At 33.1% G+C, this 19,524-nt stretch overlaps 3 protein-coding genes across 4 annotated transcripts; 1 reads left to right on the top strand and 2 right to left on the bottom strand.

Moving 5' to 3' along the window:
• Positions 1 to 1,809: 1,809 nt before the first annotated feature.
• On the bottom strand, positions 1,810 to 10,652 carry LOC115448348 (probable leucine--tRNA ligase, mitochondrial). The gene is made up of 6 exons (XM_030175754.2): positions 10,197 to 10,652; positions 9,376 to 9,825; positions 7,520 to 8,861; positions 7,068 to 7,306; positions 4,715 to 4,951; positions 1,810 to 2,174 (listed from the first exon to the last, which is right to left on the bottom strand). The coding sequence occupies exons 1-6, from the start codon at positions 10,290 to 10,292 to the stop codon at positions 1,950 to 1,952; spliced, it is 2,589 nt and encodes an 862-aa protein (XP_030031614.2). The 5' UTR covers positions 10,293 to 10,652; the 3' UTR covers positions 1,810 to 1,949.
• A 172-nt stretch (positions 10,653 to 10,824) lies between these two features.
• On the top strand, positions 10,825 to 15,214 carry LOC115448350 (FUN14 domain-containing protein 1). Of its 2 annotated transcripts, XM_030175757.2 has the most exons (4): positions 10,825 to 11,145; positions 14,121 to 14,316; positions 14,563 to 14,660; positions 14,818 to 15,214. In XM_030175757.2, exons 1-3 carry the CDS (start codon positions 11,006 to 11,008, stop codon positions 14,641 to 14,643), a joined length of 417 nt encoding a protein of 138 aa, XP_030031617.1. In that variant the 5' UTR covers positions 10,825 to 11,005; the 3' UTR covers positions 14,644 to 14,660; positions 14,818 to 15,214. The 2 variants fall into 2 exon arrangements, with proteins under 2 accessions (XP_030031617.1, XP_030031616.1); XM_030175756.2 differs by lacking the exon at positions 14,563 to 14,660.
• Positions 15,215 to 15,219: 5 nt separating this feature from the next.
• On the bottom strand, positions 15,220 to 18,278 carry LOC115448349. The gene is made up of 5 exons (XM_030175755.2): positions 17,939 to 18,278; positions 16,618 to 16,784; positions 16,344 to 16,487; positions 15,501 to 15,590; positions 15,220 to 15,425 (listed from the first exon to the last, which is right to left on the bottom strand). Exons 1-5 carry the CDS (start codon positions 18,083 to 18,085, stop codon positions 15,224 to 15,226), a joined length of 750 nt encoding a protein of 249 aa, XP_030031615.1. The 5' UTR covers positions 18,086 to 18,278; the 3' UTR covers positions 15,220 to 15,223.
• Between the last annotated feature and the right edge of the window lie 1,246 nt (positions 18,279 to 19,524).

The raw sequence follows: 19,524 nt of genomic DNA, 5'->3' as shown, positions 1-19,524 counted from the left end.
TTTCACCGTATTACTTGTAGCGAGAAAACACAAAATTGTTGTAATTCAATATTTCTAGTCGTTTTATAAGAGGATCTCAAAAGAAAAACCCATCTGAAAATGTTGAAAAACGATAACATTGTAGCATATTCACTTTAGGCATTCCATTTTATGTAAGTACTTGTACGCACGCTAAATAAAAATAGACTAACCTTACCCAAAAAAAAACACTGGGTTTTTGGGAAATTGCACAAAACGTGTTTGCAGTCATGATTTATAAATGGAGTATCACTAAGTAAAAAACATAAAACAAAGAATAGTTTATGAAGTGATTACTGATACTTAGATTTTTGATGAATTTTATTTATTTATTACATTAAAGTTTAAAAATTATATTAGTGAACTAGCTTCCGCCCGCAGCTTCGCCCGCGTGGATTTCGGACTTCAAAAATGGAGCCGGTCGCGAACGTTCGAGAATGTGCATGATTGCACATGATTGATTGCATGATTATATTCACGCATGATGGCTTATTATTAGCGTATTTCATGTATAACTTTGGTGTTTCTATACCGATTTCTATGATTCTTTTTTATGGAATACTTAATAATGTTAACTTTTTTAATTAGGGCTGACTGAGAGTGTTATAAACGTAAGAGTAGACAAATATAATGAGAAAGCTTCGAACTGCTAAGCTATCGGGACAGACAGACAGACAGACCGACAAAAATTTTACTAATTGCATTTTTGGCATCAGTATCGATCCCTAATCACCCCCTGATAGTTATTTTGGAAATATATTTCATGTACAGAATTGACCTCTCTACAGATTTATTATAAGTATAGATAGATTATGTTGTTCCTGATAGGTAATTAAGATTTAATATCGATCTATTTTTTCTGAGGTATTTTCTAATAAGTCTACATAGCATGAAATGTCTAATATCACCTTTATAGTTTTTATATTTTAAACATATAACCATAAAATATTAAAATATTTTTTATTTTTTTACCAGACTCAATTACTAATCGATCACTTTAAAATAAAAACGCCTTACATTTTCATCAACAGCATCGGACAGTAGCGAAATGCAAGCTTGTAATTCGGATTATAAATAGGTGTGAAAATAAAGAGATGTGGTTGTTACTCGGTGAAAGAACGAGGCATCGAAAAAAGATTGAGATACGAAGATAATGTTTAGACGAATCTCTGTATACTTAACTAATTTAGGACCGGAACCGTTAGTACCTAACCGGTTAATCTATTATTGAGCGTGTGATGCGACCAAAGAGTTCTAAGATTATATAGAGCGGACATTGGGAAGATTGTCACACAAAAAAATTGCACTTATGTGATGGTTACTCAATCTACCGTGAAATAGCAAGACATGAATGTAAAATACTTCTTTTTTTTTCATATCATGATACGTAAATTTTTAATGCGAATATTAGCATATTTCCTGTAAATATATTATTTTTGTATCTAAGGACGCTTTGATATCTTGTCATACGGACATTTCAAATAAGATAGCGACTTATTACCAATTGGTTATATATCACTTTTGGAGAAAATATTGGCCCTGATGTCCGGTCTTTAACTATTTATGTTTAATGTCTTTGGATGCGGCGACACTTTTTACATAAGAGTTGAGCCAAACAACTGAAAACAAAAAGCCTGTCATCCACGCCCCAAAATATACTATTAACATGAAACTGCAGCGTAATTTATTTCTGCGACTCGCAAAGTTGTACTCCTTTGTCTTCAGCATTTTGTGTAGCCCCCCAATGTTTTTATTGATAATTTTGAAGGTGTTATACAATTAAAAGAGAGGTAAACATCAATTAATCATAATTTATTTAAAGTTCATGAAAACAACACCCTGGTTTTAACTCTCAACTCGAGGGAGGAGTGGGCGGTACGTCCAAAGCTTACATTTCAATAAATGAATAACAATCATTGTATAAAATGATCCTAACCCACATTCCGCACCTCCTCAGGTTTTTGCGACCTTTTTGTGAATATGTTTAATATTGCTCGACAATCCGGGTAGCACTCGTATTTTGTACGTAAAATGCCATGGGTTATCCTTTGCTGAACCGGTTTTTCCTCAAGCATAAGCTGTAAAGCTTTCTCGTAGTGTAAATGCTTAAGTTCTGACGCCTTAATTTTGAGATCACACCTGTCTGCACCATCCACCTGAAAGATTAAATATTCTCTTTACTTTTGCATTACAATTTACAATTTCACCGTGCTTCATCTCAATAAGCATATCGCACCATTTGGTGTGATAAAATGCGTTTAAATTGAATTTCGATACTACTATATCACTGAGGTGAAATGAAATAATTTATTTGAAACCAAATTTTAAACATTATTTAGATTCTATAATGTTTACTTTACCACCAGTTCGGAAAGTACTTTCAACCAACCAGTTCGAGGGTATAAGTAGCATAATAAAAAAAATTATACACAATATTTTTTAAATTTTATTTACTGACTAGCTTCCGCCCGCAGCTTCGCCCGCGTGGATTTCGGACTTCAAAAATGGAGGAGGTGCTCAATTTGTCGGGATGTTTTTTTAACGTATGGTGGTATGCAGGTGGTCCGATTGTCCGGTCATTTCCGTCATACATGATTTCTGTGTAGCTTTAACCATTAAGGTTGCACACGCGACGGAAGCTTAAAAAATGGAGTAACTTCTCCCGTTTTCCCAACATTTCCTTTCACTGCTCTGCTCCTATTAATTGTAGCGTGATGAAAAGTATACTATAACCAGCTCAGGAGTATGAAAAATAATTGTACCAAGTTTCGTTAAAATCCGTCGAGTTTATACAACGGTTATACAGACAGACAGACAAAAATTTTACTGATTGCATTTTTGGCATCAGTATCGATCCCTAATCACCCCCTGATAGTTATTTTGGAAATATATTTAATGTACAGAATTGACCTCTCTACAGTTTATTATAAGTATAGATTATTTATTTATTATTAAACTAGCTTTTGCTCGCGGCTCCGCCCGCGTTATGAAATTTTTCAGGCTAAAGTTTTCCATTATAAAAGTAGTAGTTTCCCGGGAGCCTATGTTCTTCCCAGGGTTTCAAACTGTCTCCATACCAAATTTCATCTTAATACGTTGGGTAGTTTTTGAGTTTAAGACGTTCAGGCAGACGGATGCAGCGGGGGACTTTGTTTTATAATATATTTTTTTAGAACTTTTTAAGAGGAACAATCCCGTCATACATCATTGTTGCATAACTTTAACCGTTTACGCAGCGCACGCAACGGAAGCTCTCAAAATTAATAAATTGTCCCCGTATTTGCAACATGTTTCATTACTGCTCCGCTCCTATTGGTCATAGCGTGATGATATACAGCCTATAGCTCCCCCAAATAAAGGGCCATCCAACACAAAACGAATTTTTCAGTTCAAACTGGTAGTTCCTGAGATTAGCCATTACTGCTCCGCTCCTATTGGGTATAGCGTGATGATATATAGCCTATAGCACTCCACGAACAAAGGGCTATCCAACGCAAAAAGAATTTTTCAGTTTGGACCGGTAGTTCCTGACATTAGCCATTACTGCTCCGCTCCTATTGGGTATAGCGTGATGATATATAGCCTATAGCACTCCACGAACAAAGGGCTATCCAACGCAAAAAGAATTTTTCAGTTTGGACCGGTAGTTCCTGAGATTAGCGCGTTCAAACAAACAAACAAACAAACAAACTCTTCAGCTTTATATAATAGTATAGAAGTATATATAGATATCAGTATCCCTAGCTGCCTAGCACGCATAATAAAGAATTGCGTCAAGTATACGTATAGAGTAAGTCAAGGTATTTAATATTCGATAGGCAATACCATTCGTCAAAAAAACACGCGCTTCCGTTTTCAATACATTTTAGCACATTCTTCTCTACGGTAACACGAAATACTATTCGAAGTTTACACACGAGCAATTTTGACGCTGTCCTATTTTAGTCCTAAATGCGTTACTGGAGCGCTATTAGAAATCGTGCTGAGGTACTGCAGTCTGCGCGTGAGCCCCGAGGAATCGTATTATAAATTGATTTTACGGGACGGCTGTCTTGTGGAGTTAACTTACAGTAGCCGTGCGTCTCCCTTTATACTCAGCCGCATATGACTATAGTAATTGGGTGTAACATTCTCGAAAGACCCGTAATGGTCGGGAACTCTCTCGTAAATTAAGGCCCCTTATCGAGTTTCCACCACATTGGGAGTTCGTGGAGTCTATCTTTCTTGAACATTAAAGCACCAAACTTCCCATATTCGAGTACTCCCGTTTCTCGCGCTATTATCGGCGAGTGCTATCAGGTGTACCTAACCGTAGCATTCTCCATATGGTTTTTTTTTTGGTTTATGGACAAAACCATTTTACAATATCGCTGTAACAGCATTGATTGTTTTTAAATGCATAAAAAGTTACAACGCTTTGTTACAACGATTTGCGAATTCGAATTTAGTTTTTGGTTCTTCTGAAAAGTCCACTTTTGACAGTTTACAGCTATTCATATCTCCACTGATGATATTATTTGCTGAGTTAGTGTACATACCTAATAATATTCTTGTCTTTCCGAATTATTACCAATATGGTCATTTTTAATCTAATTTTTGCAGCATAAGTTTAAATTAACATAGAACCTTATAATAGTGTGAGCGAAATGGTACGGCAGTAATATTAAAAATAGTCTTCAAAATGTTTTATACTTACTTTACATAATACCGATAATTCATAATGATTATCGACAATTGGCCACTGTTGATGTAAAACATTTTCTTGCCAATTAATTAAATGAGTATTTTCGGAGATTCGATTTGGCGCCGAAAGAAATCCAGCCCATAATTCCAAACAAAAATGGGGAGTGACAGGAGAGAGCATAATTATCAATGCTGCTAAAGCTAATTCAAACTCTTTACTTCTGGCCAGAACCTCAGGAGGCACATTATTCTGAAAGTGATCAAACACATAATAATTACATCTATACAGGGTGTCCCAGAAAATAGTGTCAAACGGAGGTCCAGAGATAGAGCACTCCTTGAGGTATCCGAATCACCCCCATATATGTTCCTCAATTTTTCATAGTTTTCGAACTATGAATATTTTTCTGAATTTTTGAGAATTTTCGATTTCATATTTTTTTTTAAAAGGTGAAATCTTCGTGTTTTTTTTTTGTTGCAACAAAATTTTCATTAGTTGTAGTTTTTTTTGCTTAAAACAATCAGCTTCGTAACTTTAACGAAAATTATGAAAATGTTGGTGTACAGTAAAAAACTTATTTTCTATGAATTTAGGACTTAAATTTTCTACGTTAAATTATATCTAAACAGGTGACTACGTGGTTCTAAGGTAGGTCAAAAATTTCTCCAAACTCTCAACTTACATATTCATTAAAAGAACATAGTCCCTTCATGGGGGCTATTTTGGCTAAAATCCGCCTTAAAAGACAGCAAGGTGGAAAATTCTTAAAATTTGCCAATAGTTACAATAGGGGACCGGACAGGTATTACCAAAAAATCTGAAATTCAGTTTAAAGTAAAGTTTGTAATATTAAAAATATTATCTCATATTTGTTTTTGTAAAAGAGTTGTGATTTGTATTTTTAAATCAATAAATAAAATACAATTATTATAATATTTTTAGTCTGATGAAACGGCAAATGAAACACCAATCACGGCGCATGACGTCACACGTGGGTAAAATGTAAACAAACAGACGTCATCTGGATGTCATACCGCGTTGTGTTATTTTAATGCTTTAAAATAAATCGATGAATATTTCAATTAATGAAATCATTTGTACACCCAGGGAGGTTATGGTTATGAGATGTATTTATTTATGTTTTAGCTGCCACATGGTATGGAATAGAATATTTATTTATATAGAATTCTGGTTGTTACACAGTAACCTGAGATTGCCTGAGATTAACACGGTCTATGCAGTGTTGCCAGATCATAATTTCTCTTTACCCCAGGATTATTTGGAATTTAAAATTTTACCCTAAACCAATCATAAATAATTCGGTACTTTTTTCTATATCCTTATCTATGCAGACGCCACTTCTTTCTTCACTTCGACTTCAATAATTATTAATTTAATTATCTCATTTTATTAGGAACAACTAGCTGGACACGAAAATTGTATTGAATAAAAAAATATAATTGTTTCATGGCCTACAATTTTTGTAGGAAACATCTTTCTCTAAGCTCAATATTTATTACAATACCGTGAAACAATAGCTTTAATACCTTAACTCGTAGAATTACCCCAAAAATTACCATAAAAAATACCCTGCTGATTCAGTTTTACCCTAAATCTAGGGTAAATAACCCTAATCTGGCATTATTGAATCACTGTTCAAATGACAAGACTTGTCAAGTTGTTTTATCCACGTATGACGTCACACGAGACGAAATGACATAATGTAGCGTTTGCGCGGGAATTATAGCTATTTAACATATAGGCATGGTTTTATGTACTTTTTAAGCTTTATTTGTGCAAAATACAATTTTTCTTGGCTATTTATATCCACAATGATCAATTTAAAACACCTTCTGAAAATTTGTCCAGTCCCCTATTATTTTTTTTTGAGGTCTCTTCATTCCTAAGGTTAATTAGTTTGTTAACTAACCGAAAATGACTGCAAGGAAGCTATGAGTTAAATATTTGGCGTATTCTTATATTTAATTTCAATTAATTTTGCATGATTCGTTCTCGTGGTTTAAGGGTTGTAAACGTGGGTGCAACTCTTTTACCTACAATTACAATGATCCGAGGAGATAAGAGACCGAATTATTGTTATCTCACAAACCGGCGGGAACAAATAATAAAACGTCGCTAAAGACGATGTAAAGCCTACACAGTACACAGCGCGAGGCAACTATAACCGCAAGGCTTTTTCTAGGGTGGGTTAAGGTGTTTCTAGAATGGACACCGCCTAAGCTTGCCTTGCACAGCTAAGCGCATGCGTAAGATGCTTTTTTATTTTTTACAGGGTCATGACCAAAAAAAGGCCTAAAGGACACAGTAGTCTGAATGAGAATGTTATTTGTTAAGTATTTCTTACCCTCAAGGTGCTGGTCAAACTTTGAAGCCTTGAAATGCCCACACTGAGTTTATGGGTGTATTTAAAGTGATAAGTGGTAGTTGCAGTAAAATAATTTCGAGCATTCCATATTTTTTCATTACATTGTTCTAAAATTGTCTGGTCCACAGGTTTCAAATTATCAGCATTATTACGATGTTTGATGAATTCTCTAACAGTCATCCAAAGCCTGTGTTGCCAATTTAGAACTCCAGGTAAAGCTGTAATTAAAAAAAATATGAGACTAAGCAAAGACACTTTGGATCCCAATTTAAATTGTGTACAATTATATATTTTTGTATATTTGCCATTTGATTCAATACTTGGCCCTATGATATCTATTTATTTTTTATATTTTCTTGTATTTTATACATAAATAAAATTGCGTCGAATTCAATTTAAAGTGAATTTACAATAAAATAATATACACTTACTTGCATCAGACCAACGTCTAGGTGTTGCGGGAGGAACATCAGCAAGCATAAGTAGACGAGTAGTATCACAGCCATATGCTTGAAGCAATCTCTTAGGGTTTTCACCATTATATTTAGATTTGCTCATTTTTTCCCACTGAACTACAACAGTTTCTCCTGTATTTTTTTCTTTGTATTCTTTACCAATCTTGTCTACATTTTCTGCTGGAATATATTTTCCAGAAGATTTTACTTTATAGGACTGTCCCATTACCATTCCTTGAACTACTAACTTTCTAAAAGGTTCTTCTGTATATGTCCAACCTAAGGAATGTAGAAAATAGCTCATGAAACGAGCATAATACAAATGTAACACAGCATGCTCTTTTCCACCAATGTAAATATTAACAGGTGTGCAATCCAATAACTTTTCTTTATCAAATGGCTTTCGCTCATTATCAGAATCTAAAAATCGGTAGTAATACCATGAGGAGTCAACAAAAGTGTCCATTGTGTCTGTTTCTCTTTTAGCATTTGAGTGGCATTTAGGGCATTTGCAATTCACCCAGTAACTAACATTTTCTAGGGTTTGAATGCCTGTCTCTTTGTCCATCTTTGGCAATGTAACTGGAAGATCCTCATAAGGTACAGGCACCGTACCACAGTTCTTACAATATATAATAGGAATTGGAGTACCCCAATACCTTTGCCTAGATATTAGCCAATCTTTAAGTTTTGAGCTAACAAAATATCCTCCAATATGTTTACTTATAGCTGCATCTATTGCACTACGATTTTCATTATCAATGTTGATTCTCTTTTGATCGGTAACAGGAATATTTAAACTATGTGCAATCAAATCATCTTCCTGACTGAGAGCTGGACAAGCAATATAGACATCTCTTCCTTCTGGATAAGTAACATTATCAGTTATATACACTGGTATTTCACTTTTAGTGATAGGGTTATAGGCTGTGATTACATTGTCTGATAAATCTATGTTGTGAAGTAAAATATGATTTGTAGATAATGTTAAAAATTGTCCATGAACATATTTATAAGGATCAGAAGTCCACACATCTAGTGGTTTTGTATCACCATTAATTTTTATTCTGAATGTTACAACAATTCCACTGCATTCCCCGATCCAATGTTTTTGTAAATTGATGATATCCTTCCAATTGTCTAAATGTTCACTACTCAGGCCATCAAACAACTTTTTGGCATATTTAGTAGTTTTGATAAACCATTGAGTAAGATATTTTTTTTCTACTTTAGCTCCTGATCTCCATGAACAACCTAATTCATCAACTTGTTCATCAGCCAATACAGTTTTATCCACAGGGTCCCAGTTTACTTGAGCCTAAAACATAAAATTATATTAATTTTACTAAGTATCTTAAATTCAGAATATAGTTACATATAAGACCTGTTGGTAACCTTAACACATAACTAAGTAGCAATCATTTTAGATAAACACAGACTACATTTGTTTTTCAACAAAAAATTAAATATGTCAATTTGATAAATAGTAGTGTGTAATAGAGTTAGCAGTAGGATACATCCAGATACAGCATTTTAAGTAGCACTCTATATGTAAGAAGCATAATAAAAAATACATCCAATGGTAGATGGTACTTATCAATTACTCAAGTTATCTTTTTAGAGAAAATTGTAAGTCTATGTTCACTGACATTTAATGGTAAAAGGATCAGTTGTTACAACGGTATAGCATATTACTTTACAATGATAAATAACTTTCTACCATCAACCTTTTACTTATACTTTGAAATCTATAAAATATTGGAAATAAGTAAGAAGTTCAACAACTAAATAATAAATATCACTTAATTACAAAATATGACAAAAAATATCACCTTACTTTGGTAAGCCAAACCCTCCTCAAACAATTTTAGAAATATATACTGAGTCCATTTATAATATTTTGGATCACATGTTGATATCTCCTTGTTCCAATTAAAACCAAATCCCAATTGGTGAAGCTGGTCTTTCATAGATTTAATGTTAGTTTCAGTCCACTGAGGGGGTGGTATGTTGCGTTCAATGGCAGCATTCTCTGCAGGCAGCCCGAATGCATCCCATCCAATGGGATGTACCACATTGGCTCCATTGAGCCTTTGAATCCTTGCTATTGCATCTGATATTGAGTACACCCTTACATGGCCCATATGCAAATTTCCTGAAGGATATGGGAACATGGGCAAAACATAATATGGTGTAGCATTTTTTTTATTTTCTATGTGCGACACCTCTTGTGACCAATATTTTTCAATGTTCAATTTTATATCTGTGTTAATATCATTATCCTGTAATGAAATCCATTTATATTATATCTTTGCTTTATGGATTATCTCCTATGTTTTATTATATTTTAAGATTTTTCTTATTCTTTGTGAATAATTATGCATAAAAAGTATTATATATCAACTATACAACTATTTTATTAAACTAAATAAATATTAAACCCGATAAAAGACTTTTGCAAAAATCAGGGCTTCATACCCAATGCTAAGTCACAGCTAAATAAGCATAAAACAAAACTAAAATGAATGGAACAATACGTTAAAGTCAGCTCTGCTCAACCATGCGTTGGTTTAAGTATTTGTTAATTGTTATTACTATAGTCGCTATATAATGTCACTATAAATTATTAATATATTATAAAAAGTATCCTTACCCATAACCTCAAACTACATTTATTTGTATATAATCTAACTGTTAAAGTCCGTGATAATATTGCCCAGTTTTTGATTTCATATAGACGACTTAACATTTTTCTAAATATCTACGTTATCGTAGCGTATTTTTGTACAAATAAATGTTTAGTTTATGCGTTACGATTCACGGACAGATAAAGTGTAATTTGTTTGAAATGCACATAAACTGTAAATTATTTATGACCTCTAATGCTTATTCTATCATTTTTAATTGCTTATCCCGGTAGGTAGACAATCTTTTAACACATAATTGCACATAATATTATATTTCTAACCCTATGTATTTATTTTTGATTTACAAATTACACCATAGACTTTTTTTTTTTTGGTTTGATTTACTCATGGAGTTAATACTTAATATGTACGTAGTACATATTAACTAGAGCTAGAAATTAACTCCATGGATTTACTCCTTAAGGAGAAGGCAAAGGCTCTCAGCCATACAGCCTAGTCTGTCTTCTTTTATACTCCTAGTTTATTAAAATTTAAAGACCGGAGCCATATCTGTAATATTCTTGAATTATAAGCTGTGGCTGCCATTGATCGGCTAAAGGACACGTATTCATGCCTATGCATAAATTGAAAAAGAAATACTGCCATTGACAGATGACAATTGACAACAGCTGATTTCATTCTGGGTTCTGATGAAAGTCTTTTATTTTCTGCAGACTACATAGCAAGAAATAAAAGTTCTTCGAGTGGTACAGAGATACACGATTTATTTGCTGTGCTCTAAGATCATCAAGAAAAGTAATAATTAGTATTAACCATGGCAAAGCCGAGATCCGATGATTCATCAGATGAAGCAAATATTGCGAAAGAAGCTAAGAATTTCATTGAAAAAGCTATAGCGGACATTGGCAAGACGTCGGCTACTAAGCAGCTTATTTTAGGAACTGCATCGGGATGGTAAGATTTCATAAAAATATTGTAAATACAATAAGACTTCCTTAATTTCTAACATTCAGAGTTAATCTTTGTTTTGCACAATCGAATGTCATCTCTATTTACGACGTTTACTTGTGACTTGTGAGTCATACTACTGCTAAGTAAACAAAATTAATATTCTTTGTAAGGTTTAGGTTAGATTTCTTTCTAGCAAGGAACCTTGCAGAGGTTGATTTCTGCAAAGTGTCTGCAAATATTGAAGTTTGCAGGATTTGCGGCAAGTCACATGTATATTGCCACTAGAGTAACTACATCTGGAAGTGCTTGAGTAATATATTGTTGCCCGAACATGCTAAACTAAATTTAACATTTGCATTATAACATAGGAATATCACTATGAAAAATTATATTAATAATGTTGGTTTGAATTATTATAGTTATAACTGAATCACAGAATGGTTGCACTGCCAGATATTTTTAATGTTGGCAGTATACCTATTAGAAATGTACACTATATTTTATACAATGTATAAACTAGCATCAGGATAAATAAAGGCATACCATTTTTTTATTGGGTTAAATACATGTTCATAATCAGTAAAACACAATGAATCTAACATGTTTTTCTAGTATAAAAATTGATGTAGGAAGATCCATTTCCTTATGTTAGCAGTTTAAAACACTAGTAGTTACAGACACTACTTAGTGTAATAATTTGCCATTATGAATCTTTAACATATTGACTGCAACACCAAAACAAAGAATTGTCAATCATTTGGTTACCAATCACATTGTCTGTTATTATACACCAGCATTTCTGCCATGCTAAATGCAAAAGTGGTATGTCAGGGAAACCTTATTTCGAGATAATCGAAATTTTGTAAATATAATTTTATAGTTTTGTATGAATGAAAACTGAGATAGAGAAACTCTTTAAAGGTTTTTTTTTAAGATCTAAACCAGATACCTATATTAAGGTAAATTCATTGGATGGTTATTTCTTTAAGGTATCTGAAGACATAAAAATCAAGGTTTTGTTTTTTTTTGAGACACCGCTTTTGAGCTTACCGTGGCAGATTTGGTGATGCAATATGAGGGAGTGAGTCTTCAGATAACATACCAGTTGTGTGCTAACCGCACACTTGAGACAGAAGTGGGAAAATTATATTTAAAATAAAAAAAAAACATAGTTTCCAAATCCCACTGCCATTAAAACTTTATTGTAAATGCCAATTCTTCAGAAGTTTATTACTGGATAACTAACGCTCAAATAAAATATATGTCATCTTCACACTCACAACTTAGAACAGCAAATAGGCTAAAAAAAATCAGAATTTTAGATTCTCACATTTATTTCACTTTATACTTCACATGAAATACCCCTTTTGTTACATTGGATAAGAACTAAGAAATAATTAGGCAGTTTTATTTGAGGCATAAAAGGTTGTGGTCAAGGTCTCATTTTTATAATATGGGTTATCAAAAAGTGACACCAATGAGCAGATGTCTCAACTTAAAATTTTCAACAGAAAACTTTATTTTCCACATTTTGTATTTTTTTCTGCAAAGTATTGATAATCAGCCTAATTGAAACAGGTTTTGCAAAAAACAATTGTTGCCGTCTGTGGCATTACCTATTCTTAGCATAAAATTGTCGATTTGTGGCCGTTTGCTCATGAATGGGAAAAAGTAGCTTAGGAAAGGGTCAGGTTGGGAGAAATACAAGCAAAATTAAAAAATCGTAGGAAAATATCCTGCCGGCTTTATTTTGTGTACAATAGGGGACCGGCCTATGCTTGATTTTGTACATTATTCTATATGTAATGGTTAATAATACGAAAAAGAAGCACTCCTGCGAAAACTGCATAACAATTGGTTAAAAGATGAGCGAGTTATTCATATTTAAAATATTGTAACGTGCAGAAGTGGGCGTGATGTGGGATATCGCTTCATCTCTTTTTCGCACTCGTCGTAATTCCCGATGACGTCACATGTGGATATTTCGTCTCTTTTCTGTTTCTTGTTAATTACCCCTTCCACCGAAATTCAAAGACTTATAACTTGTTGATTTTTAACCGGATTTTAATAATTCCTTCTGTGTTATAACTTATATTATGTAAATATTTGATAATAGTAAAGAACAAAAATGAGTCCGGTACCCTATCTAAGTAACATCAGAATAGCGTGAAGACCGCATTTATATATATAAGTACATATATGTTGTATCGGCTTCCCTTTCGGAAAATGTCACCTTCGGCCACTAGTGCTCAATAAATATATTCATTGCAAAATGAATGTTTTAATTCAATCCATCATTCTAGTACTTACTTTTTCTAAAATTAATATCTTTATTAAAATGATAAAAATAAGTACTTACTTGCTTTTTCCTAAATATTCTTTAACACTCCTTCTTGCTCATGTTTTAAAAGCTGTTGATATTGGTACCTATTTGTAACTAGTATAAGAGAATTATATCTGTCTATGTGAGTAACAGTGTATCATTACCTATACTTATATAAAGCTGAAGGCAGTGGCAGCTCTAAACGACGCGAGGCCCCAGGCGAAAGCAAAAAAAAAACAGACGCGAGGTCCCGGGCAGAGTAAAGAAACGTTCCCCTGTTTTAACAGTTTCGTCAGTAAGAACGTAAACAAAAGGTCCTGCAAGGCACGGCGCGAGGCCTCTGTAAGCGCGAAGCCCCGGGCGGTTGCCCGGTTTGCCTCCCTCAAAGACCGCGTTTGGCTGAAGGGTTATTTCAATGTGCTAATTTTACGAACTACTGATAAGAATTGAGAAATTCTTTGTTTTGGATAGCCCATTTGTTGATGAAGGCTATAGGCTATATAACATCACACTATGACCAATAGAAAAGGAGCACAAATGATAATTATTAATGTTGCAAAATTGAGAAAAATTTCTTCTTTTTGAAGACGTCTGTTGCATGCGCTGCTTAAACTGTTAGTTATGTAAGTATTATAAAATATTTTCTCTTTTTCAGGATCACTGGCTTTATTTCTATGAAAATTGGCAAAATTGCTGCAGTTGGACTGGGAGGCAGTGTAATTTTATTACACATTGCAAGTCAAAAGGGATACATAGATATAAATTGGGACAAAATAAACAAAAAGGTTGACAAAATTAGTGACAAGATTGAAAAGGAAGCCACTGGCAGATCTCCTGACTGGTTTGAAAAAGTAAGTCCATGTTATATATTTTTTTATTGATCTTGTTGTTTGTTATTCTTAATACATATTATGCCCTAACAAATGAACTTGTTTTTACTATTTATGTGGTTCTAATAATAAAATTAGTATTAAGCAGAATTTGTAATAAGACCCTGGCTCTATCTACACCTTGGTAGTAAATTTTTATGTATTCATCACATGTTAAAAAATCTCATGAAAACATTTAAAAAATATATTATATTTACTTTGTTGCAGGTCTTATTATTTGTCAAAGATAATACCTATTATTCAGCAGGGTTCACAGGAGGATTTTTTTTTGGGATAGCATCTTCGTGAATATTTTTTTTAATAATGTGAGTTTCTTTATGATCCATTGTATTGAGATTAAATATTGAGCACTTTAGCCAGGGTCTTGTTAATAAACATATGTATACTACTAATATGGTGTAAGTGAAGAAATACCATTAACTTGGAATTTTACATATTTACCATTTAAATATTATCTTTTAGGTAGAGAGGTTTGTTGATCGAAAATTAGATAAGGCCGAAGATTTATTGAAGAAAAAAGAGAAAAAGGCCAAGAAATGGTACCATGAAGTAGTTGGAGATGATGACTACCGTGCAACTGAGTCTCATGTATTTTTGGCCTCATTTGTAGCTGGACTAGCTATTGGTCTTCTTTGCGGAAAATAATCTCCTCTATGCAATATATTCAGCTTTCTTCCCAGACTTACCTGTTCTAAATTATCTAGTATTATGTAAAGCTTTTTAGATGTAAGTTTAATTATTATAGTTTACCTTTATTTATTAATAATGGCCTTAAAAACTTTATTGTAGGATTCTTACTACTGTTGTCATTGTTCGAGCTGCAATAATCACTTAAATAAATTATATCAAGACAAAAGAACAGGCTTTTTCATTGAAAACATTTATTATAATGATCAAACAACTCTTTTTCGGTTAAATTTTCTAAATATAATTTATATTTATGGATGTAATCTTTTTTCATGGTGAGGATTGCTTGGTTATATAGACTTCTTTCTCTTGGTGGTAATGTTGACCATGTTAAATTATTTTCTGTATTCGACTGAACTACCTCAAACAACTCCTTGCCACTTCTGCAAAATCACAATAATATTTAATTTTATGTGCACAATTTGAGCATGGTGGTTCAAATGATACATAATACTTACATTAAATTGGGAGCTATTGGTTCTGGATATGAAATTGTTGACTGTTTTAATGTATCTTCTTCATAGCATGTCTCCTCTATATTTTCCCTCCTATTGCAAAAAGGTATATTGTAATATATTAATAAATAGTGAAAGCGGTGATAGCCTAGTTGGTTGTGGAACGGACTGCCGAGACAAATGTCCGCAGATTCAAATCCCAAGGGCACACACCTCTGACTTTTTTAAACAAATTATGTGTGTATTCTTGGTGAATTATCGCTTGCTTTAACGGTGAAGGAAAACATCGTGAGGAATCCTGCATACCTGAGAAATTCTCTATAGGAATTTTCGAGGGTGAGTGAAGTCTACACATCCGCACTGGGCCAGCGTGGTGGACTAGGGCCTGATCCCTCTTAGTAGTAGAGGAGGCCCATGCCCAACAGTGGGACAGTATATTACAGGGCTGATATTATTATTAATAAATATGTATGAGAGATAAATGAAGATTTAGACTAAAATATCAAAGATTTATAGATTTCATTTTTAAAATCTTACCCCCTTATTCATAGACGTTATATATCTAAGGGTGAAGCATTGCTGTGATAACAAGCCTGTTTATCAGCTTTATTTACCTGACGGCTTGCTCTTTGTTCAGCTTTGTTTATGTGCAACCAACCAGGATTCAAGTTCTATCTCAATATTAGCCAATCACAACGCCCCTATGTCTACGCACAGCGAAGGCTGCCATGCCGTCAGCACTGAGAAACAGACTTGTTTTCACAGCAAAGACCCTACCAGGCTAACAAATGTAGTCAGCTCTTATTTTTATCATTATTTCTCATCACAAAGACAGAGATTACTTACTCAGTTTCATCAAAATTGTCACATATCTCATTTACACCATTATTTCCCTCAAGTTGTTCTGATTCTAAATTGGGTACATTTTGTTCATTTTCTTCTTCCTCTAATTTAAGGTGTCCATTATTACTTACATAACATTTCTTAGTTCTGAAAAAATGAACATATTATATTGTAAATTTCATACATTAAATCTCAAAAAGAGGAACGAATTTTTACTGTTGCCCACTTATTGTAGGCAAAACAGCTATTATATCATAATTATGAATATTCTGAATACCTTGATGAAACCTTTCTTTTCATAAATGGTTTTGATTTTTGTAAATGATTAACAAATACATCTGAATATTTTTGTTGATATTCCTTGTATTTCTTGTAAAACTTTTGCTTTTCAAAATCACTCAAGGTAATCCAAGACTTAGTAGCTTCAATCATTTTGCTGGTATGCTGAATATATGAAACAAAAAATAATTTATTCCTTGTAATTTAATTTTAAGTTATTTACAGCAGCAAGAACATTTGTGTGTCTTAGTTGTAAGTAGGCACAATGGTATATCAGCAGTATAATTAACAGCAGGTTTCAATAAAAAATCCCAACCTTGACTAATCCAATTTTAAGAGAAAACAAAGTAACTAAAACTTATAAACTTATTTTAGCACTAAGAGGTGATTAAGAATGTCTTAAATAGCTGTCAAAAACATCACCGATTTCCTAGTTTATGCCTTATTAAGAGACAAGATGGCAGGTTTTGATTTGCAGCTAATCAAGCAAATTTGTGTTTTAACTAAGCATAGCTTTGCAAAATTTTTATAAGTAAGACTGTATGTTTGTTCAGAATTTCAAACAATACTTTCCTCTGATTGGTCTTTTTTGTGATATATTAAAAAAAATATTTAAGATCATTAATTCTTGAAAACTGCAGTTGTTTTCAAAAATGAATAGATAAAAGATAGAATGTTATTGAAAATTGAATTTTAATGGGTGCTTTGGCCTTTATTCAGGGAATTTAGCTTTTATTTTTTGGTTGGGACCTTCTGGAATATCACCTAGATCCCTACAAATAGGATACAAGACTGCTATTTTAATAACTACAAAAACACTGGAGAGGAAGTTAGGAAAGAAGAAGTCACTGGGATGGTAGACAGGAACTAATAATCATTGTCAATCAATGATTAATTTATTTATGGGCTATTGAGCTTTAGAGGCCCCTCTTGGCCCATATTTATATTAAACTAAGCAGATGGCCAAAAGTTTGCACTGTCTTAAAGGGACCCCAACAAATTTTGATATAGGGCTCTTCTATGGCAATTTACGCCCGTGATCAGAAAATAACAAAAGGTGCAGCATAATGTTTGCAAGCCCATTTGATGTCCTAGTGTGAAAATAGGTCCCAATTGAGCTTACACTACATTGCGTACTTTGGCTTATTACTTTTCTACTATAGATAGTTTTCATTTGGTGTGTTCATATCGATACTGGGCGCTCAATAATTACCTTGCGAGTGCTCCTCGAGTTATGGGTCGCTTAGTCGCATTCGCAACATGTTCATACTTCGAGTACTGTAATATATTGTGTACTTATCTATATGAAATTAACTTACCTTTAAGCTTTTTGTGTCTTTTCGACTACAATATAATTTAATATATAATGCAAAGGCATTTTTAGGTAAACTAACATTATTTTTACTTTTTTTACACTTCTTAGGATCAACGTCAACATTAGGACGATATTCTTTTTCTATATCCATGTTTACAAGATATAAGACCTGCACCCGTGCTTTGGTTAAATGTGAAACCTAAATTATGGAAAATATTTATTGTCAAACAAGATTTAAAATTCAGTTTTTATTTTTCCATCTTCAAATTTGATCACATTCCATATATTATAATATTTTTTTTGGTTTGATTTACTCCTTAAGGAGAAGGCAAAGGCTCTCAGCCATACAGCCTCTATATATTATGTCTCTTTGACGTAGTAGACTAGTGTTGAATATCTATAGTCTGCTATCGATAGATAATCGATTATCTATCGATAGTCAAGGTAAAAACAATAGTATCGATTGTCTATCGATAATATTTTCACGTGTCAATACTTTCGATACTATCGATAGAAACTATAGCTCTTTTTATGCAGTACTATTAATAACAGCGGTAGTATGGATACTATTGATAGTAATGCATTCAATAGTATCGATGGTATCGATAGTATTATGAAAACCATTAGTTTTAACCAAAACCTATCCATACTATCGATAGTATCGATAGCCAGTAATTTTTCGATAGTATTGCAATATTGATAGTTTTTGGTAAAAACCAATAGTTTTTGCAAAACTATCGATACTATCGACTTTATTATATGTATTATAATCGATAATATCGATATCATCGCTGTTATCAATAATATTGCACATGGAGAGCTATCGATATTATCGATAGTATCGATAGTATTGACATAGGCAATACAATCGATAGTACAATCGATATCCTGAATAGTTTTCGAGGTTAACCATCGATAGTCAAACTATCGATGGTTCTGCAACGCTATAGTGGACCAGTGGTCACATTCTTTTTTTCTGTTATATGGCTACAAGCACTGAGTTGCTGTGCCACGCTAATGTCATAAAGCTAGGGAAACATAATATTACAGAAAGAAAATAGGTTTCGGAATTTGGATTAAGACAGGGAAGTTGGTTAAGGGAAAATATATTAATTACCTACTAAGTAAATAATAATAATATACGTAAATATAATATATTAGGTATATTATACAAACTATATTTTAATATTATTATGTACAATGGATGAGGAAAGAGCTTTATAAATATATAAGAGGGGAGAAGAAATAGAACAAGGAAAAGGAACACCAAATGATGTGAGTTGATTTATAAAATTACCATTGTCAAAAAATGGACAAGCGAAGATGTGATAGAGGTTATCCTCTTCTTCACCGCATTCACAAGCTTTACTAGCATTAATACCAAGTCTAGCAAGATGAGCTGGTGAACAGACATAACCCAAGCGCATTCTCATTAATATACTAGTAGATAGCTTGCCAAGTTTCAATTTGCAAAACCATGGCTTCTCCGGTGTACCCAATTGGACTTTCGAATATAATTTGCCTTTTATCTGACTGCTTTCTTCCTAGCACTTTTTCCAGGATTCCCTGAGAAAAGTACTTGGAAGTGCA

Source organism: Manduca sexta, chromosome 25, assembly GCF_014839805.1.
Source record: "Manduca sexta isolate Smith_Timp_Sample1 chromosome 25, JHU_Msex_v1.0, whole genome shotgun sequence".
Lineage (NCBI taxonomy): Eukaryota > Metazoa > Arthropoda > Insecta > Lepidoptera > Sphingidae > Manduca > Manduca sexta.
Note: the sequence above shows the minus strand (reverse complement) of the source record. Positions and strands in the feature narration are given on the sequence as shown.

Coding starts and splice junctions, on each gene's coding strand:
- LOC115448350 (XM_030175756.2), top strand. CDS start 11,006: ATGGCAAAGCCGAGATCCGATGATTCATCAGATGAAGCAAATATTGCG. Junction 11,146..14,120: donor TTAGGAACTGCATCGGGATG/GTAAGATTTCAT, acceptor TCTCTTTTTCAG/GATCACTGGCTTTATTTCTA. Junction 14,317..14,817: donor CTCCTGACTGGTTTGAAAAA/GTAAGTCCATGT, acceptor ATTATCTTTTAG/GTAGAGAGGTTTGTTGATCG.
- LOC115448348 (XM_030175754.2), bottom strand. CDS start 10,292: ATGTTAAGTCGTCTATATGAAATCAAAAACTGGGCAATATTATCACGG. Junction 9,826..10,196: donor AATGTAGTTTGAGGTTATGG/GTAAGGATACTT, acceptor ATTTCATTACAG/GATAATGATATTAACACAGA. Junction 2,175..4,714: donor AATTATCGGTATTATGTAAA/GTAAGTATAAAA, acceptor TTAATCTTTCAG/GTGGATGGTGCAGACAGGTG.
- LOC115448349 (XM_030175755.2), bottom strand. CDS start 18,085: ATGGATATAGAAAAAGAATATCGTCCTAATGTTGACGTTGATCCTAAG. Junction 15,591..16,343: donor GACAATTTTGATGAAACTGA/GTAAGTAATCTC, acceptor TTTTTGCAATAG/GAGGGAAAATATAGAGGAGA. Junction 15,426..15,500: donor CCAATAGCTCCCAATTTAAT/GTAAGTATTATG, acceptor GTGATTTTGCAG/AAGTGGCAAGGAGTTGTTTG.